The sequence below is a fragment of the Oncorhynchus kisutch genome, linkage group LG26 (assembly GCF_002021735.2).
Source record: "Oncorhynchus kisutch isolate 150728-3 linkage group LG26, Okis_V2, whole genome shotgun sequence".
Classification (NCBI taxonomy): Eukaryota; Metazoa; Chordata; class Actinopteri; order Salmoniformes; family Salmonidae; genus Oncorhynchus; species Oncorhynchus kisutch.
In genome coordinates this window covers 5,057,306-5,079,107 of record NC_034199.2, presented here as the reverse complement: position 1 = coordinate 5,079,107, position 21,802 = coordinate 5,057,306, and the positions used below count along the sequence as shown (strand labels likewise).

General features: G+C 44.0%; 1 protein-coding gene across 2 annotated transcripts in view; it reads left to right on the top strand.

Moving 5' to 3' along the window:
* LOC109870976 (poly(rC)-binding protein 3) overlaps positions 1–20,496 on the top strand; it is a 159,443-nt gene extending 138,947 nt beyond the window's left edge. For both annotated transcript variants that reach the window (XM_020461703.2, XM_020461707.2), the window contains exons 14-16: positions 17,293–17,345; positions 17,727–17,896; positions 19,247–20,496. In XM_020461703.2, coding sequence (XP_020317292.1) covers positions 17,293–17,345; positions 17,727–17,896; positions 19,247–19,301 — 278 coding nt within the window. In that variant the 3' untranslated portion in view covers positions 19,302–20,496. The remainder of the gene's footprint in view (positions 1–17,292; positions 17,346–17,726; positions 17,897–19,246) is intronic.
* Positions 20,497–21,802: the final 1,306 nt, after the last annotated feature.

Genomic DNA, 21,802 nt, shown 5'->3' with positions numbered 1-21,802 from the left:
AATGTATTGGGCAGTTCAATGGTGAGAACTGTCTTAGTCCCTGGAGCAAAAACATTATGCTATCCAGGAGCAAGAGTACATCAATAAACACCTCCCAAACATCTTAAACCTGCATCTGGAAATTGAGTCTATCATAGTTCATGTGGGATTCAATGACATTATAAAGGGCAGCTCAGAACAGCTGAAGATGGATTTTAAAGAACTGACTGGGTCTCTGCATGACACCAACAAACACCCCATAATATCTGGCCCTGTGCGTTCCCTAAATCATGGCATTGAATGTTTCAGCAGACTAGTAGCCCTCCATAACTGTCTACTTGACAATTGCAGCTCTGTGGTTGTAACATTTATTGACAATTTTGATATCTTCTGGGAATAAAAACTTGTTTTATAAGGATGGAATTCCCCAAAATCATTTTAGTTCCTGGATCCTTTCACAGGATTATACGGTTGCGATGAGACAATGTCTTATCAATGACCCAAGCCCAGCTCAGTTAATCCCTACCATTGTGTCGCTAAATTGTCATAATGCTTCAGCAAATATAAATTATCCCAGGGTCATTGGTAGACACAATGGTATTTACCTAAATGATGTCCCTCTAACTGCCCTGAATGCCTCTGCTGATCCGACAGCTATTGTATGCAGTAATCATGTGCTTTTGAACCAGAGTTATACTGTTACCACTGAGGCGGTGTGCCCTAGTAGGAATTCCACTGTGTGCAGCTCACCCTACACTTAACACAAATAACATGAGCATGTTTACTTCTGCTAAGCTTCCCAGTAAAGCAATGAAAACAATCAAGCATCCCAGAAAAGTGCTAAATATAGCCTGCATTAACTTATTTGGGACAGGGGGGCAGTATTGAGTAGCTTGGATAAAAAGGTGCCCAGGGTAAACTGCCTGCTACTCAGTCCTAAAAGCTTGAATATGCATATAATTTGTGGATTTGGATAGAAAACACTCTGAAGTTTCTAAAACTGTTTGAATGATGTCTGTGAGTATAACAGAACTGCAGGCAAAAACCTGAGAAAAAATGTAGCTTAATAAACAAGGTTCATGAAATCAATAATTTTCTAGTAACAGATGACATTCATATTCTGACTATCTCTGAAACTCACTTAGATAATACCTCTGATGATACAGTGGTAGCAATACATGGTTATATTCAGAACCACATTCCAGTAAAGCTTAGAGACGATCTAATGTGAAATACTGTTGAAGTAATATGGCTACAGGTTCATCTGCCTCACCTAAAGCCCATTCTTGTGGGAAGCTGCTATAGACCATAGAAAGCTTTTATTTTCTTTGGTAGGGTAGGTCAGGGTGTGACTAGGGGTTTAGTCTAGTTTATATTTTCTATGTGGGGTTCTCATTGGTTTTTCTATGTTGGTGTTTTGGTATGATTCCCAATTAGAGGCAGCTGGCTATCATACTTAAGTAGCATTTTTTCCACCTGTGTGTTATGGTATATTGTTTTGAGTTAGTGCACGTAGCATCGCTGTTGTCACGGTTCGATGTTAGTTTATTGTTTATTTGTTTTTGTCTTTGTTCAGTTTCACTTCATCATAAACTCATGTGGAACTCAACATCCGCTGCGCCTTGGTCCGATATTCATTCCAGCGAACGTGACAGAATATCCCATCAAACCAGGACCAAGCAGCGTGTTCACCGGGTAAAGGATTTCTGGACATGGGAAGAAGTGATGGGGAGATGCAAAACCCTTCCGTGGCAACAGACGGAAGGAGATAATGGAGGACAGCGATGACGACAGGGTTTGCGGCTACAGAAAGCCCAAGGACAACCCCAATTTTTTTTTGGGGGGGTGGCACATGGAGCTGGCAACTGAGCAGAGGATGGAACCAGAGACTGTCAGTTGGGAGAAAGTGAGATGAGATATTGTGCAAGTGTGTTCAGCTTAACATCCGACCAGAGGATCCGGTTAGCAGTCTGGTGCAACCTGTGCCGGTTCCACGTTTCTGGCCTCAAGTGTGCCTCTCCAGTCCGGTACGTCATATGTCTCCTCCTCGCACTCTCCCTGAAGTGCATGTCCTCAGACCGGTTCGTCCTGTGCCTGCTCCTCGCACTCTGCCTGAAGTGTGTGTCCCCAGACCAGTATGTCCTGTGCCTGCTCCTCGCACTCTCCCTCCAGTGCGCCTTCACAGCCCAGTATGTCCTGTGCCAGCTCCTCGCACGTGCCGTGCGAAGAGTGTTAAATTTCCGTTACAATTAATGCCGGCTATACGCACCAGGTCTCCAGTATGCCTCCACAGCCCAGTACGTCCTGTGCCAGCTCCATGCACCAGGCCTCCAGTGCGCCTCCCAGTCCGATACATCCTGTGCCTGCTCCCCACACACGCCCTGAGGTGTGTGTCACCAGTCCAGTGCCACCTGTACCAGCCCCATGCATCAGGCCTCCAGTGCGCCTCCCAGTCCGGTACGTCCTGTGCCTGCTCCTCGCGCTCGCCCTGAGGTGCGTGTCACCAGCCCGGTACCACCAGTGCCGGCTCCATGCACCAGGCTTCCTGGGACGATCCCCAGTCCAGAGCTTCCGGCGACAGTTCCCAGTCCAGAGCTTTCGGCAACAGTTCCCAGTCCAGAGCTTCTGGCCACAGTTCCCAGTCCAGAGCTTCCGGCGACAGTTCCCAGTCCAGAGCTTCCGGCGACAGTTCCCAGTCCATAGCTTCCGGCGATGGTCCACAGTCCGGAACCTCCTGAGACGGTCCACGGTCCGGAATCTCCTGAGACGGTCAACGGTCCGGAACCTCCTGCGACGGTCAATGGTCCGGAACCTCCAGCTACATGACCGGAGCCTTCCCCTGAGCCGATGCCCAGTCTGAGCATGACGTCCAGTTTAGCTCCAAGGCCAGAGCTGTTTTCTGTGTTGGTGCCCAGTCCCGCATCCAGTCCCGCTCCAAGGCAGGAGTCTTCTTCTGCACCTAGGTCCAGGCCAGGCACAGTGCACAGCCTGGGTCCATGGTTGGATCAGCGGGATGAGCGGGTTCTTCGTCCCGCACCAGAGCCGCCCCCAATGCTGGTGGATCCGCGGGAAGAGCGCATACTTTGCACCGCACCAGAGCTGCCACCGACACTAGACACTCCCCCTAACCCGCCCTTTTTGTTTCAGGTTTTGCGGTCGGAGTCAGCACCTTTGGGGGGGGTACTGTCACGTCCTGACCATAAAAAAAGCTTTTATTTCTATGAGTAGGTCAGGGCGTGACTAGGGGTTTAGTCTATTTATATTTTAGGTTGGGTTCTAGTTGTTTTTTTTACATGTTGATGTTTTGGTATGATTCCCAATTAGAGGCAGCTGGCTATCGTTGTCTCTAATTGGGGATCATACTTAAGTCATACTGTGTGTTATGGGATATTTATATCAGCACTCTGATTACAATGAAAAGCAAGACGTGCCCCTCTGTTCAGGGCCAGCTGCAGCTTAACTAGGTATTTCCTTGCAGCACTCGACCACACAACTGAACAATAATCAAGATAAGACAAAACTAGAGCAGGAGGGATGAGGCTAAAGGAATAGCAAATAAGTGTGGCTGCATAACCGATTGGCAAATGTAATGCAAATTGACAAATCATGTGATTAAACTGAATAAAAAGAAGAAACTATACTATTAAACTTTTTTAAATGATTTAAAGAATGATAGTAAAAAGCTTTGGAGCACATTAAATGACATTTTGGGCAAAATGGTCAACTCAGCTCCATCATTCATTGAATCAGATGGCTCATTCATCACAAAACCCAATGATATTGGCTCATTTATCACAAAACCAATTACTTCAATGATTTTTTCATTGGCAAGATTAGTAAACTTAGGCATGACATGCCAGCAACAAACACTGGAACTACACATCCAAGTATAACTAATCAAATTATTAAAGACAAGCATTATAATTTTAAATTCCGTAAAAGGAGTCTGGAAAAGGTGAAAAAAAAGATTGTTGATAGACACAATGAAAAGCCCCTGGGGTCCGATAACTTGGATGGAAAATTCCTGAGGATAATAGCGGATGATATTGCCTTTCCTATTTGCCATATCTTCAATCTAAGCCTACTAGATAGTGTGTACCCTCAGGCCTGGAGAGAAGAAAAAGTAATTCCCCTACCCAAGAATAGCAAAGCCCCCTTTACTGCCTGAGCCTGTTACCAACCCTTAGTAAACTTTTGAAAAAAAATACTGTTTGACCAGATACATTGCTATTTTACCGTACGCAAATTGACAACATACTAACAGAACGCTTGTGGGTAAGGACATTCAACAAGCAGGGCACTTACACAAATTACTGGTGATTGGCTGAGAGAAACTGATGATAAAAAGATTGTGGGAGCTGTTTTGTTAGACTTCAGTGGGCTTTTGATATTATCGATCATTGTCTTTCAGATAGAAAAACGTATGTTATGGCTTTATGCCGCCTGCTATATTGTGTGTAAAGAGTTACCTGTCTAACAGAAGACAGAGGGTGTTCTTTAATAATGGAAGCCTCTCCAACATGGTACATGTAGAATTCCCCAGGGCAGCTGTCTAGGCCCCAAACTTTTTTCAATCTTTACTAATAACATGCCACTGGCTTTGAGTAAAGCCAGCATTGCTCTGCCTTTTTAACAACACTATCAACAAGACAGGTCCTACAGGCCCTAGTTTGTCTCACCTGGACTACTGTTCACTCGGGTGGTCAGGTGCCACAAAGAGGGACCTCGGGAAATTACAATCGGCTCAAAACAAGGCAGCATGGAGATATTGACTTCATCATTACCCCACAACACATGCCAGGTCTCTTCACAATCCCCAAGTCAAGAACAGACTATGTGAGAAGCACAATAATACATAGAGCCATGGCTACAGGGAACTCTATTGCACATCAAGTAACTGATGCAAGCAGTAGAATCAGATAAAAAAAGATTAAAATATACCTTATGGAATAGCAGGGAGTGTGATAAGACACGCACTCTACACACCCGTACACATGGATTTTGGATTGTAGATATGTTGTAGTAGAGTAGTGGCCTGAGGGCACAAAGTTTGTGTTGTGAAAAGTGTCATGAAATGTAATATCATGTAATATTCTAAACTGTATATAACTGCCTTAATATTTCTAGACCACAGGAAGAGTAGCCGGAGAGGATGGGTGATGTTTTACATGCTCTTAACCAACTGTGCTATTTTCTTAGTTTTTTGTTGTTGTTTGCAACTTATTTTTTTAACTAATTATGTAAATAATGTGGCTGCTACCGTCTCTTATGACCAAAAATAACTTCGACATCAGAACAGCGATGACTCACCTCGAACTGGAAGAAGCTATTTCCTTTAACGAGTCTAACGAGAAGAATATACTGTTTTTCCGGGAACAGGCCCAAATCCCTGTCATTCGGGCTGCTTCTGAGAATTTGTGCAAGTGAGTAAACTCCCACTGTCATCTGTTCTATTGGCCAACGTTCAATCATTGGAAAATCAAGATTATCCTGCAAACGGGACAATAAAAACTGTAATATCTTATGTTTCACCGAGTCGTGGCTGAACGACGATATAGAGCTGGCGGGATTTTCCATGCACCGGCCGAACAGAGAAGCTGCGTCTGGTAAGACGAGGGATGGGGGTGTGTGTCTATTTGTCAATAACAGCTGGTGTGCGATGTTTAATATTAAAGAAGTCTCGAGGTATTGTTCACCTGAGGTTGAGAATTTTATGGTAAACTGTAGACCAAGCTGTCTACCAAGAGAGTTGGTAGCTGTCTATTTACCACCATAAACTGATGCTGGCACTAAGACTGCACTCAACCAGCTCAATAAGGCCAGGGACATTAATGCAGGCAAACTTAAATAAATTTTTTGCTGCATTGCTGACGGCATTTCCGGTCACAACTTGCAGACTTGTTTACGTTTTGCTGTGCATTTTGTTGCCAACCTTACTTTGCTACCTGACAAATTTAAGATTTTTACTTTTTAATTACCGTTTATTTTTCGTTTTTCCCTCACTCAACTTTTTGTCATTCAACTTTTTCACTCCGGACGCTTTATCTGGACGTGGTTCGTCAGGACCTCCAACAGCCGAAGCTAAGTCGTAGCATTAACATGATGCCTTCTAATTGCTGTCGCTGTACTCATAATATAGAGGAGAACCATCGCCTTACGGCGAAGATAGCTGTGTTGCAAGCCCAGCTTCAGACGCAATCGTTAGGCAAGGGTAATTTCAGTGTAGGAAAGGATGAAACAGCGTCTGTGCCACCAGTAAGTACAGATAGTAACGTTAGTATAAATCCCCTCGCACGGTCCCCGCAGCCTAACAAATTTCTCATGGTTTAAGGAGGGAAATGCTGTAGGAATTCTCAACCGGTGTTGCTCATTCAGCCGATAGAAACTTTCAACCGGTTTTCCCCATTAAGCAGCGAGTCGGAGGCCGAGCCTTCTTTTGTCCTTCTTTTGTCTCTACTCCTCTCGTCATGGGGTCTGAGACGCTGAAGCTTCCCACCATTAGCTCTGACAAATTGAAAACCCTAGTCATTGGCGACTCCATTACCGCTGTATTAGACTTAAAACAAATCATCCAGTGATCATACACTGTTTACCAGGGGACAGGGCTACCGACGTTTAGGCTAATCTGAAGATGGTGCTGGCTAAAGCTTAAACTGGCGAGTGTAGAGAATATAGAGATATTGTTATCCACGTCGGCACCAACGATGTTAGGATGAAACAGTCAGAGGTCACCAAGTGCAACATAGCCTCAGTGTGTAAATCAGCTAGAAAGCTGTGTCGGCATCAAGTAATTGTCTCTGGCCCCCTCCCAGTTAGGGGGAGTGATGAGCTCTACAGCAGAGTCTCACAACTCATTCACTGGTTGAAAACTGTTTTCTGTCCCCCCCAAAATATAGAATTTGTAGATAATTGGCCCTCTTTCTGGGACTCACCCACAAACAGGACCAAGCCTGGCCTGCTGAGGAGTGACGGACTCCATCATAGCTGGAGGGGTGCTCTCATCTTATCTACCAACATAGACAGGGCTCTAACTCCTCTAGCTCCACAATGAAATAGGGGGCAGTTAGCCAGCCTGCCAGCTTATTGGAGTCTGCCACTAGCACAGTCAGTGTAGTCAGCTCAGCTATCCCCATTGAGACCGTGTTTGTGCCTCGACCTGGGTTGGGCAAACTAAACATGGCGGTGTTCACCTTAGCAATCTCACTAGGATAAAGACCTCCTCCATTCCTGTCATTATTGAAAAAGATCGTGATACCTTACATCTCAAAAGAGGGCTACTTAATGTTTGATCCCTTACTTCAAAGGCAATTATAGTCAATGAACTAATCACTGATCATAATCTTGATGTGATTGGCATGACTGAAACATGGCTTAAGCCTGATGAATTTACTGTGTTAAATGAAACCGCACCTCCTGGTTACACTAGTGACCATATCCCCCATGCAGGCAGAGGTGTTGCTAACATTTACGATAGCAAATTTCAATTTTCAAAAAAAATAAATATGTCTTTTGAACTTCTAGTCATGAAATCTATGCAGCCTACTCAATCATTCTTTATAGCTACTGTTTACAGGCCTCCTGGGCCATATACAGCATTCCTCATTGAGTTCCCTGAATTCCTATCGGACATTGTAGTCATAATTTTTCGTGACTTTAATATTCACGTGGAAAAGTCCACAGACCCACTCCAAAAGGCTTTCGGAACCATCAACGGCTCAGTGGGTTTTGTCCAACATGTCTCTGGACCTACTCACTGTCACAGTCATACTCTGGACCTAGTTTTGTCCCATGGAATAAATGTTGTTGATCTTAATGTTTTTCCTCATAATCCTGGACTATCGGACCACCATTTTATTACGTTTGTAATTGCAACAAATAATCTGCTCAGACCCCAACCAAGGAGCATCAAAAGTCGTCCTATACATTCACAGACAACACAAAGATTCCTTGATGCCCTTCCATACTGCCTACCCAAGGATGTCAGAGGGCAAAAATCAGTTTACCACCTAACTGAGGAACTCATTTTAACTAGTTTGGCGCCACACCAAACTGGAAGTCTTCCGACTAGCTTGGAAAGACTGTACCGTGCAGTATCGAAGAGCCCTTACTGCTGCTCGATCATCCTATTTTTTGAACTTAATTGAGGAAAATAAGAACAATCCAAAATGTATTTTTGATACTGTCGCAAAACTAACTAAAAAGCAGCATTCCCCAAGTGAGGATGGCTTTCACTTCAGCAGTAATAAATTAATTAACTTCTTTGAGGAAAATATCATGATTATTAGAAAGCAAATTACGGACTCCTCTTTAAATCTGCGTATTCCTTCAAAGCTCAGTTGTCCTGAGTCTGCACAACTCTGCCAGGACCTAGGATCAAGAGAGACACTCAAGTGTTTTAGTACTATATATATGTCACAATGATGAAAATAATCCTGGCCTCTAAAACTTCAAGCTGCATACTGGACCCTATTCCAAGTAAACTACTGAAAGAGCTGCTTCCTGTGCTTGGCCCTCCTATGTTTAACATAATAAACAGCTCTCTATCCACCAGATGTGTACCAAACTCACTACAAGTGGCAGTAATAAATCCTCTCTTGAAAAAGCCAAACCTTGCCCCAGAAAATATAAAAAACTATCGGCCTATATCGAATCTTCCATTCCTCTCAAACATTTTAGAAAAGGCTGTTGCGCAGCAACTCACTGCCTTCCTGAAGACAAACAATGTATACGAAATGCTTCAGTATGTTTTTAGACCCCATCATAGCACTGAGACTGCACTTGTGAAGGTGGTAAATAACCTTTTAATGGCATCAGACCGAGGCTCTGCATCTGTCCTTGTGCTCCTAGACCTTAGTGCTGCTTTTGATACCGTCGATGACCACATTCTTTTGGAGACATTGGAAACCCAAATTGGTCTACACGGACAAGTTCTGGCCTGGTTTAGATATTATCTGTCGGAAAGATATCAGTTTGTCTCTGTGAATGGTTTGTCCTCTCACAAATCAACTGTAAATTTCGGTGGTCCTCAAGGTTCCATTTTAGGACCACTATTGTTTTCACTATATATTTTACCTCTTGGGGATGTTAATCTCTTGGGGATGTTAATCTGATGTTAATCTGACAATTAATCTTAATGGTTGCACAGTCATCTCAAATAAAACTGTGAAGGACCTCGGCATTACTCTGGACCCTGATCTCTCTTTTGACGAACATATCAAGACAAGGACAGCTTTTTTCCAGTTTCGTAACATTTCAAAAATCAGAAACTTTCTGTCCAAAACTGATGCAGAAAAATGAATCCATGCTTTTGTTACTTCTAGGTTAGACTACTGCATTGCTCTACTCTCCGGCTACCTGGAAAAAGCACAAAACAAACTTCAGTTAGTGCTAAATACGGCTGCTAGAATCCTTACTAGAACCCCAAAATTTGATCATATTACTCCGGTGCTAGCCTCCCTACACTGGCTTCCTGTCAAGGCAAGGACTGATTTCAGGGTTTTACTGCTAACCTACAAAGCATTACATGGGTTTGCTCCTACCTTTCTCTCTGATTTGGTCCTGCCACACATACCTACACGTACGCTACGGTCACAAAACGCAGGCCTCCTAATTGTCCCTAGAATATCTAAGCAAACAGCTGGAGGCAGGGCTTTCTCCTATAGAGCTCCATTTTTATGGAATGGTCTGCCTACCCATGTGAGAGACGCAAACTCGGTCTCAATCTTTAAGTCTTTACTGAAGACTCATCTCTTCAGTGGGTCCTATGATTGAGTGTAGTCTGACCCAGAAGTGTGAAGGTGAACAGAAAGGCTCTGGAGCAATGAACCGCCCTTGCTTTCTCTGCCTGGCCGGTTCCCCTCTTTCCACTGGGATTCTCTCCCTCTAGTGGTGTGGGGGCTGTGCTTTGGCAAAGTGGGTGGAGTTATATCCTTCCTGTTTGGCCCTGTCCGGGGGTATTATCGGATGGGGCCACAGTGTCTCCTGACCCCTCCTGTCTCAGCCTCCAGTATTTATGCTGCAGTAGATTATGTGTCGGGGCGATTGTCAGTTTGTTATATCTGGAGTACTTCTCCTGTCTTATCCAGTGTCCTGTGTGAATTTAAGTATGCTCTCTCTAATTCTCTCTTTCTCTCTTTCTTTCTCTCTCTCTCTCGGAGGACCTGAGCCCTAGGACCATGCCTCAGGACTACCTGGCATGATGACTCCTTGCTGTCCCTAGTCCACCTGGCCGTGCTGCTGCTAAAGTTTCAACTGTTCTGCCTGCGGCTATGGAATCCTGATCTGTTCACCGGACGTGCTACTTGTCCCAGACCTATTATTTGACCATGCTGGTCATTTATGAACATTTGAACATCTTGGCCATGTTCTGTTATAATCTCCACCCGGCACATCCAGAACAGGACTGGCCACCCCTCCTAGCCTGGTTCCTCTCAAGGTTTCTTCTTAGGTTTTGGCCTTTCTTGGGAGTTTTTCCTAGCCAACGTGCTTCAACACCTGCATTGCTTGCTGTTTGGGGTTTTAGGCTGGGTTTCTGTACAGCACTTTGAGATATCAGCTGATGTACGAAGGGCTATATAATTACATGTGATTTGATTTGATTTGTCAAATGTGCAACCAGAGAGAAAATAACTCTCGACCTCCTTTTCTCCACAAACAGAGATGCATACAAAGCTCTCCTCCGCCCTCCATTTGGCAAATCTGACCATAATTATATCCTCCTGATTCCTGCATACAAGCAAAATCTAAAGTAGGAAGTACCAGTGACTCGCTCTATACGGAAGTGGTCAGATAAAATAAAATAAAATTGTATTAATCACATGCGCCGAAAACAACAGGTTACAGTGAAATGCGTACGTACGAGTCCCTAACCGACAGTGCAGTTAAAAAAAATACAAATAAGAATAAGAGATAAAAGTAAGTAATTAAAGAGGAGCAGTAAAAAAAAGAATATATACAGGGGGGTGCAGGTACAGAGTCAATGTGTGGGTGCACCGGATTGTTGAGGTAGTATGTACATGTAAGTAGTTAATTAAAGTGACTATGCATAGATGACAACAGATAGTGGCAGTGATGTGGAGAGGGGAGCGCAATGTGAATAGTCTGGGTAGCCATTTGACTAGATGTTCAGGAGTCGTATGGCTTGGGGGTAGAAGCTGTTTAGAAGCCTCTTGGACTTAGACTTGGTGATCCGGCACCGCCTGCCGTGTGGTAGCAGAGATAACAGTATATGACTAGGGTGGCTGGAGTCTTTGACAATTTTTAGGGCCTTCCTCTGACACCACCTGGTATAGAGGTCCTGGATGGCAGGAAGCTTGGCCCCAGTGATATACTGGGCCATTTGTACTACCCTCTTTTCAGTCTCCTGAGAAGGAATATGTTTTGTCGTGCCCACTTCTCAACTGTCATGGTGTGCTTGGACCATGTTGGCTTGTTGGTGATGTGAACACCAAGGAAATTGAAGCCTTCCAACTGCTCCACTGTAGCCCCGTCGATGAGAATGGGGGCATGCTTGGTCCTCTTTTTCCTGTAGTCCACAATAATCTCCTTTGTCTTGATCACGTTGAGGGAGAGGTTGTGGTCCTGGCACCACATGGCCAGGTCTATGACTTCTTCCATATAGGCTGTCTCGTCGTTGTCGGTGATCAGGCCTACCACTGTTAAGTGATCAGCAAATGTATTGATGGTGTTGGAGTCGTGCCTGGCCATGCAGTCATGAGTGAACAGGGAGTATAGGAGGGGGCTGAGCACACACCCTTGTGGGGCACCTGTGTTGAGGATTGGCGTGGCGGTTGTGTTGTTACCTACCCTTACCACCTGGGGCGGCGCGTCAAGAAGTCCAGGATCCAGTTGCAGAGGGAGGTGTTTAGTCCCAGGGTCCATAGCTTATTGATGAGCTTTGAGGGCACTATGGTGTTGAACGCTGAGCTGTAGTCAATGAACAGCATTCTCACATGCTCTCAGGTGCTCTTTTTTTCCCGGTTGGAAAGGGCAGTGTGGAGTGCAATAGAGACTGCATCATCTGTGGATCTGTTGGGGCGGTGTGCAAACTGGAATTGGTCTAGGGTTTCTGGGATGATGGTGTTGATGTGAGCCATGACCAGCCATTCAAAGCACTTCATGGCTGCAGACGTGAGTGCTACGGGTTGGTAGTCATTTAGGCCCGTTACCTTAGTGTTCTTGGGCACAGACACTATGGTGGTCTGCTTGAAACATGTTGGTATTACAGACTCAGTCAGGGAGAGGTTGAAAATGTCAGTGAAGACACTTGCTAGTTTGTCAGCGCATGCTCGCAGTACACATCCCTGGTAATAAGTCTGGCCCTGCGGCTAGAACGTTGACCTGTTTAAAGTTCTTACTCACATCGGCTGCGGAGAGTGTGATCACACAGTCTTACGGTACATGCATGTTTCAGTGTTAGCATGTTTCAGTGTTTCAGCATGTTTCAGTGTTATTTGCCTCGAAACCAGCATGGAAGTAGTTTAGCTTGTCGATAGGCTTGTGTCACTGGGCAGCTCCTGGCTGTGCTTCCTTTTGCAGTCTGTAATAGTTTGCAGGCTCTGCCACATCCGACGAGCGTCAGTGCAGGTGTAGTTCGACTCGATCTTAGTCCTGTATTGACGCTTTGCCTGTTTGATGGTTCACCTGAGTGCATAGCGGTATTTCTTATAAGCTTCCGGGTTAAAGTCCCGCTCCTTGAAAGCGGCAGCTCTAGCCTTTAGCTCAGTGCGGATTCTGCCTGTAATCCATGGTTTCTGGTTGGGGTATGTACTGTGGGGAGAATGTCATCGATGCAGCTATTGATGAAGCCAATGACAGATGTGGTGTACTCCTCAAAGCCTCAATGCCATTGGAAGAATCCCGGAACATGTTCCAGTCTGTGCTATCAAAACAGTCCTGTAGCTTAGCATCTTCATCATCTGACCACTTTTTTAATGATCAAGTGTCTGGTGCTTCCTGCTTAAATTTTTGCTTGTAAGCAGGAATCAGGAGGATAGAATTATGGTCAGATTTGTCAAATGGAGGGCGAGGTATAGGTGGTCCAGAGTTCTTTTCCCTCTGTTTGCACATTTAACATGTTGATAGAAAATAGATAAAACTGATTTAAGTTTCCCTGCATTAAAGTCCCCCACTACTAGCAGCGCCGCCTCTGGGTGAGCGTTTTCTTGTTTGCTAATGGCGGAATACAGCTCATTGGTGGTATGTAAACAGCTACAAGGAATATAGATGAAAACTCTCTCGGTAGGTTATGTGGTCTGCAGCATATCATGAGAAACTCTACATCAGGCGAGCAATAGCTCGAGACTTCCTTAGATATCGTGCACCAACTGTTGTTTACAAAAATACATAGACCACCGCCCCTTGTCTTACCAGACCCCACAGTTCTATCCTGCCGGTACATCGTCTAACCAGCCAGCTGTATGTTGATATTGTCGTCGTTCAGTCATGACTCCGTGAAGCTTAAGATATTACAGTTTTACATGTCCCGTTGGTAGGTTAATCTTCCCAATAACTCTTCCATTTTATTGTCCAAAGGTTGCATGTTTGCGAGCAGAATTGAGGAGAGTGGGGGTTTATTCGATTGTTTCCTACTCCTCAGAAGGCAGCCCGCCCTCCAGCCTCTCTTTCTCCATCTCCTCTTCACGCAGCTCACTGGGGTCGGGCCTGTTCCTGAGGTAGTCGTATATCTGCCGCCTCGGGCTTGTCAGAGTCGTGAAAGAAGAAAAAGGATTCTGCTAGGATTAGGAAAAGGAAAAAGGATTTAGCAGCAAATTATGTACAAAAATAGTAAAACAAATAAGTTACAAACAAGCAAAAAAACACTTGGTTGGGGGCACGTAAAACACTTTAGATTCATGGATGCTACGCTACAGGACTGTTTTTTAGCACAGACTGGAATATGTTCCGGGATTCATCCAATGGCATTGAGGAGTATACCCCTTCAGTCATTGGCTTCATCAAGAAGTGCATCGATGACATCGTCCCCACAGTTCCCGTACGTACATATCCCAACCAGAAGCCGTGGATTACAGGCAACAACCACATCGATCTAAAGGCTAGAGCTGCCGCTTTCAAGGAGCGGGACACTAATCCGGACGTTTATAAGAAATCCCGCTATGCCCTCAGACAGACCATTAAACAAGCAAAGTGTCAATACAGGATTAAGATTGAATCCTACTACACCTGCTCTGACGCTCGTCGGATGTGGCAGGGCTTGAAAATTATTACGGACTACAAAGGGAAAACCAGAAGCAAGCTGCCCAGTGATGCGAACCTACCAGACTAGCCGATGTGAGCAAGACCTTTAAACAGGTCACCATTCACAAAGCCGTGGGGCCAGATGGATTACCAGGATGTGTTCTCAAAGCATGCGCCGACCAATTGACAACTGTCTTCACTGGCATTTTCAACCTCTCCGAGTCTGTAATACCGACATGTTTCAAGCCGACCACCATAGTCCCTGTTCCCAAGGAAGCGAATATAACCTGCCTAAATGATTACGTCTGTAGCCATGAAGTGCATTGAAAGGCTGGTCATGGCTCACATAAACAGAATCCTTCCGGATACCGTAGACCCACTCCAATTTGCATAATGCCCCCAACAGATCCACCGATGACGCAATCTCAATCGCACTCCACACTGCCCTTTCCTACCTGGACAAAAGGAACACCTATGTGAGAATGCTGTTCTTTGACTACAGCTCAGCGTTCAACACCATAGTGCCCACAAAGCTCATCACTAAGCTAAGGACCCTGGGACTGAACACCTCCCTCTGCAACTGGATCCTGGACTTTCTGACGGGCCGCCCCCATGTGGTAAGGGTAGGCAACAAAATGTCTGCAGGATCCAGACATTGATTCTCAACACTGGGGCTCAACATTGATCCTCAACACTGGGGCCGCTCAGGGGTTTGTACTCAGTCCCCTACTGTACTCCCCGTTCACCCACGACTGCGTGGCCAAACATGACTCCAACACCATCATTAAGTTTGCTGACCACACAACAGTGGTAGGCCTGATCACCGACAACAATGAGACAACCTATAGCGAGGTGGTCAGAGATCTGGTAGTGTGGTGCCAAGACAAAGGAGCTGATTGTGGACTACAGGAAAAGGCTGGCCGAATAGGCTCCTATTAACATCTCTGGAGCTGTAGTGGAGTGGGTCGAGACTTTCAAGTTCCTTGGTGTCCACATAACCAACAAACCATCATGGTCCAAACACACCAAGACAGTTGTGAAGAGGCAACACCTTTTCCACCTCAGGAGACTGAAAAGATTTGGCATGGGTCCACAGATCCTCAAAAGTTCTACAGCTGCACCATCAAGAGCTTCTGGTTGCATCACCGCCTGGTATGGCAACTGCTCGGCCTCCGAACGCAAGGCACTACAGAGGGTAGTGCGAATGGCCCAGTACATCACTGGGGCCAAGCTTCCTGCCATCCAGGACCTCTATACCAGGTGGTGTCAGAGGAAGGCCCTAAAAATTGTCAGAGACTCCAGTCACCCAAGTCATAGACTGTTTTCTCTGCTACCACGCAGCAAGCAGTACCAGAGCGCCAAGTGTAGGACCAAAAGGCTCCTTAACAGCATCTACCCCCAAGCCATAAGACTACTGAACAATTAATCAATTGACCCCCCCCCATTTGTTTTGTACACTGCTGCTACTCGCTGTTTATCATCACTTCACCACTAAGTGTGTGTACAAATTGCCTCAACTAACCTGAACACCCGCACATTGACTCGGTATATAGCCTCGTTATTGATATTTTACTGTGTTACTTTTTATTCTTTTTTACTTAGTTTTTTGGTAAATATTTTCTTAACTCTTCTTGAACTGCACTCTTGGTTAAGGGCTTGTAAGTAAGAATTTCACGGTAAGGTCTACACTTGTTGTATTCGGAGCATGTGACAAATAAAGTCTGATTTGATTTGCTGCCCTGGCAGCAGCTAATGTGGATCCTTAATAAATACAAATACAAGCGCACAGAACAGGACTAGCGAGTGTTGAAGTGCATAGCCCATAACAATCACCTGTACTCGATTGCAACACTCACTACCGAGTTCCAAAGTACTCTGGAAACAATGGCAGCACAAGAACTGTTTGACGGGAGCTTCATGAAATGGGTTTCCATGACAGAGAAGCAGAACACAGGCCTAAGATCACAATGTGCAATGCCAAGACTTCGGCTGGTGTGGTGTAAAGCTTGCCGCCATTGGACTCAGGAGCTGTGGAAACTCATTGTCTGGAGTGATGAATCATGCTTCTCCATCTGGTAGTCCAACGGACAAATTTGGGTTTGGTGGATTCCAGGAGAACGCTACCTGCCGCAGTGCATGGTACCAACTGTAAAGTTTGGTGTAGGAGGAAAAAGAGTCAGGAGCTGTTTTTCATGGTTCGGGCTTGGCCCTTTAGTTCCATGGAAGGGACATTGTAATGCCACAGCATACAATGACATTCTAAACGATTCTGTGCTTCCAACTTTGTGGCAACAGCTTGGGGAAGGCCCTTTCCTGTTTCAGCCCCCGTGCACAAAGTGAGGTCCGTACAGAAATGGTTTGTCAAGATCGGTGTGGAAGAACTTGACTGGTCTCCACAGAGCCCTGATCTGAACACAGAGCCAGGACTAATCACCCAACATCAGTGCCAGACCTCACTAATGCTCTGGCTGAATGGAAGCAAGATTGCAGCAATGTTCCAACATCTAGTCGAAAGCCTTCCCAGAAGTGTTGAGGCTGTTATAGCAGCAAAGGGGGGACCAACTCCAAATGAATGCCGTGATTTTGGAATGAGATGTTTGACGAGCAGGTGTCCACATACGTTTGGTCATGTAGCATATATTCAAATTTGTATCCCCATGCCCACACAGTCTGACTGAGCATTTCAGTGGCTAAAGGAGGCCAAGGGGAAATAAATTATAACAAGTTATAAAAAATCAATAATAATAAGTGAACAAAGTGGTGATTTAAACATTTAAATTAAAAAGACAGCATAGGGGCTTTAAACCAAATCTCAGAGCAATTGTATTAGTATAAAATAAAAAAACATTCCTGTTATTTGAGCATACAATATAGCTCAGTATTTTTATGATTTATTTTATACAGTCTTTTTTGCTCATCTCTATCAATGGGATCTCTATTATGTTGGATCTCACCCCAAGGGCACGACTCTCATGTTGACTACTATGGTAACAAACCAAGGTCCTTGGTTCATTGATGCCTTAGGACTGCAATCCTGAGACCAAGGTCCTGACATCCTCCAATTGATAAAAAATGCTATTTATGCTATGCTCTCTCCTTCCCTGTTCCCCAACACAGGTTTGGATACCAGCCCCCCGGCCAGTACTCATGAACTCACAATTCCAAATGATGTGAGTAGAGGACAACAGTAGGATAAACAACTAATGAACCGGTATCAGGGTCAACTCATTTGAACTCTTCCCCACAAGATAACTTTTAGTGTGAAGACAAATATTAGTTAACACAGACATACACAGACTTAAAAATGCTGCCTTGTAACACCATCAACTTTCAATGACATGAAAAATACCTCATGAAAAATGAAACATTTCTCAAATTACTTTAAATTAATTTCTTGTAGTTACTGGGTTTCAATGGAACTGACCCTGCAATGAGCCAATGATGTCGCACTGCTTTCACAATTGAGCTTTTTAAAGCTCAAATCAAGGAAAGCCAGCCCAAGGCTTCTGTTCCAGGTTTCCCAGTTAAGAACCGCTGCCATTTCTTCCCAGCTAATAGGCTGCATAATCGGGCGCCAGGGAACCAAAATCAACGAGATCCGCCAGATGTCTGGGGCGCAGATCAAAATCGCTAATGCCATGGAGGGCTCGTCGGAGCGCCAGATCACTATCACAGGAACTCCCGCCAACATCAGCCTTGCCCAGTACCTCATCAACGCAAGGTAACCTCTTACCCACCGCCAACATCAGAGCGCCTACACTAATAATGCTAATGCAAGTAGTATGCATTGTTAGCATGAGGCCGAATCAGTGACCTCCAGTACATTTCCGTGGGAAATGGTTGTCTGTGGAGGAGTCCCTTTGTGCAAAGAAGCCTTCTGTCAAATGCCTCCACGGCTATTTCTGGCATCAATATGAGTCACAACGTGTGATGGCAGTTAGGTGGCAACAGATCTAACCCAATGACATGTTTTATTGAGATTAGTCAGTAATTGATTACATTTTGAAAATGTTGTGTCATTATTGACGAGGATTATATAAATATTATGATTGATCTTTCAAGGCAGGCTGCTTTAGGTTAAGTGTCACTGCTCTGTCTTATGACTGAGCCCAGTAGAAAACACATCCACCTCAACACAGGTAACAAGTAACACATAACCTAGTGGTTAGGGCATTGGGCCAGTAACCGAAAGGTTGCTGGATCGAATCCCTGAGCTGACAAAGTAAAAATATGTAGTTCTGCCCCTGAGCAAGCCAGTTAAGTTAACCCACTGTTTCCCGGGCGCTGTGGATGTTGATTATGGCAGCCCCCTGCACCTCTCTGATTCAGAGGAGTTTGGGTTAAATGCAGAAGACACATTTCAGTTGAAGGCATTCAGCTGTACAACTGACTAGGTTTCCTTTTATGTATGTATCAAGCTCTTTATCTATAGATAAATCAAGTAGGCTATTACAGAGGATTCAGCCAATGTGCGTCCCAAATGGCAGTCTACTTCCTATATATTTAGGGAATAGGGTGCCATTTGGGTCCGAGACTTTGTCCTAGCACACATTAACTTTTTAAATAGAAGGGAATCTGACCCTGGCGGTTGTTGGTAGCATCTACTCCAGTATTTGCCAGAGGCATTATAGCCAGGAGCTGAGCAGTGTATTATACAATATTGGAGATCAAATTTATGCTCTCACCTCTCACCTTCTTCTCACTGTCCTCTAAAACCACTCTTTCATTATCTCAAAACAAAATTAAAAGCTTTTTCCCATAAAGTTTCAGAAATGTTCATATAACTTATCTTCAAAGTTGGGTCATGGTCATGAGAGCACGGAGAACAAAGGCCAGGTAGTCTGTCCCTGTTTTAGTCAGTTTTCTTCCCTTAGCACCTAATGAACACAACCCTGAAATGAGACAGTGTCAGGGGTACAGTCCCAATCCATATGCTTCAATCCTTACTGATACACACAATTTACAACATGGGGGCTTTGTTTTATGTGACTTCTTTCTTTTAGGGTTTGGTTTGCAGAGAAGTGGTTGGAAAGAGACTAATGGCTATGCTTTCCCACAATTCCACTGACAGGTTCAGGGACGTGGCTGCCATGTGGAATGACCCGTCATCAATGACAACATCCTGAGGCCCAAATCTGATTCCACTATCAAGAAGCTAACAGCAGCAACTGTCTCCCCAATAACCCCATGTATACTCCCACAGAACTTAATGGCTACCTGATTCCTTTAGCACTTGACACTTAATTAAGCTTTAGCAGCTTTGAATAGGCTAAAGAGGCTATTTGTAAAGCAAAGTGAAAAAGTTTGACTTGAATTCTGTTCATGTAATGTAAAGAGTTGCGTATAGTGTTTCAGCATGCCGAATGCTTAGGATAATTGTGACATTATTTTTCTGTAGTTAATTGTCAGGCAAGTAAAAATTGATAAAAAGTGGAAAACAAAAAAATATTGCTATTCAGATTGCTACTGAGCAATGCTATTGGCCATGAGTCTCGAGTGATGTGATGCGTTTGTGAAGAGATATTGTTGCGTCAAATTTGGAATGAAAAGGAAGTGCTTTTTATGTAAATAGTAAGGAGGTTCTCCTTTTTGCAGGGAGACTTAAATTATTAAGTCAACAACTTCCATTGTGATAGAGGACTACATTTGAACTCACACTATTTGTAGTTCAAGAGACTTAGGTGCAGGTTTTTCAATTAGGCAAAATCCAGAATTAGATTGGATTGGTTTTTATCAAAGTGCATCATAAAATCCATATGCATGACCAATATACAATAGTAAATGTAACATGGAGACCTAATAGCCAGAATGCTCCCCACGTTTCACTGTTGTGTGAAAGTGTCCAATCTCTTTTTTCTATCTTTTTCCTTCACTCTTCCCTTCTCCCCTCTTCCTTAACTATTCTAGGCTGACGTCTGAGGTCACTGGAATGTGAACACTAATTTCCACCCATCATTCTTCACTGCATCACACGACCCATGTGCCAATGGCATTGCACGTTTATTTTTGTTCTCTGTATTTATCTGTCCTGCGCCTTTAAGTGATCCTAACTAATTTATTATATGTAAAGTAAACATGATACCCACACTGTTAACATGATTCTCCTCACCTGCCCTCAACCGACTATTCAAAGGACACTTAATTTTTTGGCATTATCATGTGCTTTACTGTAAATTCAGTTGATTTAATAAGTTTAAAACACAGCTATCGTGTCTATGCTCATGATATATGCAGGGTTCGAGAGAGACTAACCATCCCAGAATTGTCCCGAAGTGCAATTTCAAACTCCCTAAAATTAAAATAAACTGTCCCAAATTAAAATACGTGTTTGTTTTTAATGTTTTGATTTGCTAACATGGGACTAGGACCAAGGTAATTCACAATGCTTTAATAGTAGGCAAATAAGTGTACTATTGAAATAGGCTAGGACAGTCAACTGAGCCAGGAATTCACATCAGAGTATTTGCCTCTAAAAATGCATACATTGGAATAATATCTGAATATATTTTGCATAAATAATTACATGGCAAAGTTTTGGGTGATATGTGCACAGTAAATCTTGCTGGGGCTAACTACAATTTTTATTGCATGTCAGCAAACCCACTACACAACACAACACTAAACAATACATTACTTGCACTATAGGGTGACAAACTGTGCTCCTAAACTGTCAGGGCCTACATAAAGCTGTCTCAACAGCAGAGCTTTCTTTTCAGCACCATGGAGTGAATCCTTACCACTGCTACACCTGGTTATCAACGGAGTCTTGTCTAGCAGCGAAACAGTTCATTCAGCCTCATTTACTCCTTAAAAAAAACATATCTGATATGGCTGACTTGCTTAAACAAATGTGGTTTCTACTGACAATTGAGATGTACAAACTATGGCATAACGTAATGACGAGCGGATAAGAGGCAATCCGTCATCAATTAACCGAGCTAGGATGGACGAAGTCAATATAACTCTTTGTTCAGCATTTTTTAAATGTATAGCGACAGAATTCAGAACATGGGCTGTTATTTCAGTGATCTCCCTGTACACCAATTCAGAACCGTAGGATAAATAAAGGGGGCATATAAGCAGCCAAGTAAAGCTCCTACAATAATTAATGCCATTTTCATAAAACAGGCTATATGCTACAGGTTCACCACCAAGTCAGAACAGTAGGCTAAGTTATGAGTGGGAATGAGCTACTAACAGCTTACTACACAACATACACTTAGTATTACTTTCTTAGCTACAGATACATATCTCGTGGGCATATTACATAATTTTTGCAGCAGCATACAATACACCTTTGGACTCACCTTGTTGTGCTGTGCTAACTTGAACAGGAAGGTGACGCGGCGGTCCTTCTCGTAGACAAATTATGTCATCAAACGTTGTCATCAAAGTCTGGCATTCTCTAGATTTATGATGCTTTCAAGACAACAAGGTTGAATCGTGACGTCAGTGATCTTCAGGTTGAAGCTCTAGAAAGAGGCCTTGGAATTCCGATCTAGAAGACCAGTTGGAGCTAGTTTTTTCCCCCAAGTTTCCATTTGTCTTGAACTCACTGAAGACTGAAATGTCCCAGTTCCAAGTTTCTAGCTGTTTTGAATGCAGCATAAGTCATGCTGGATTGACA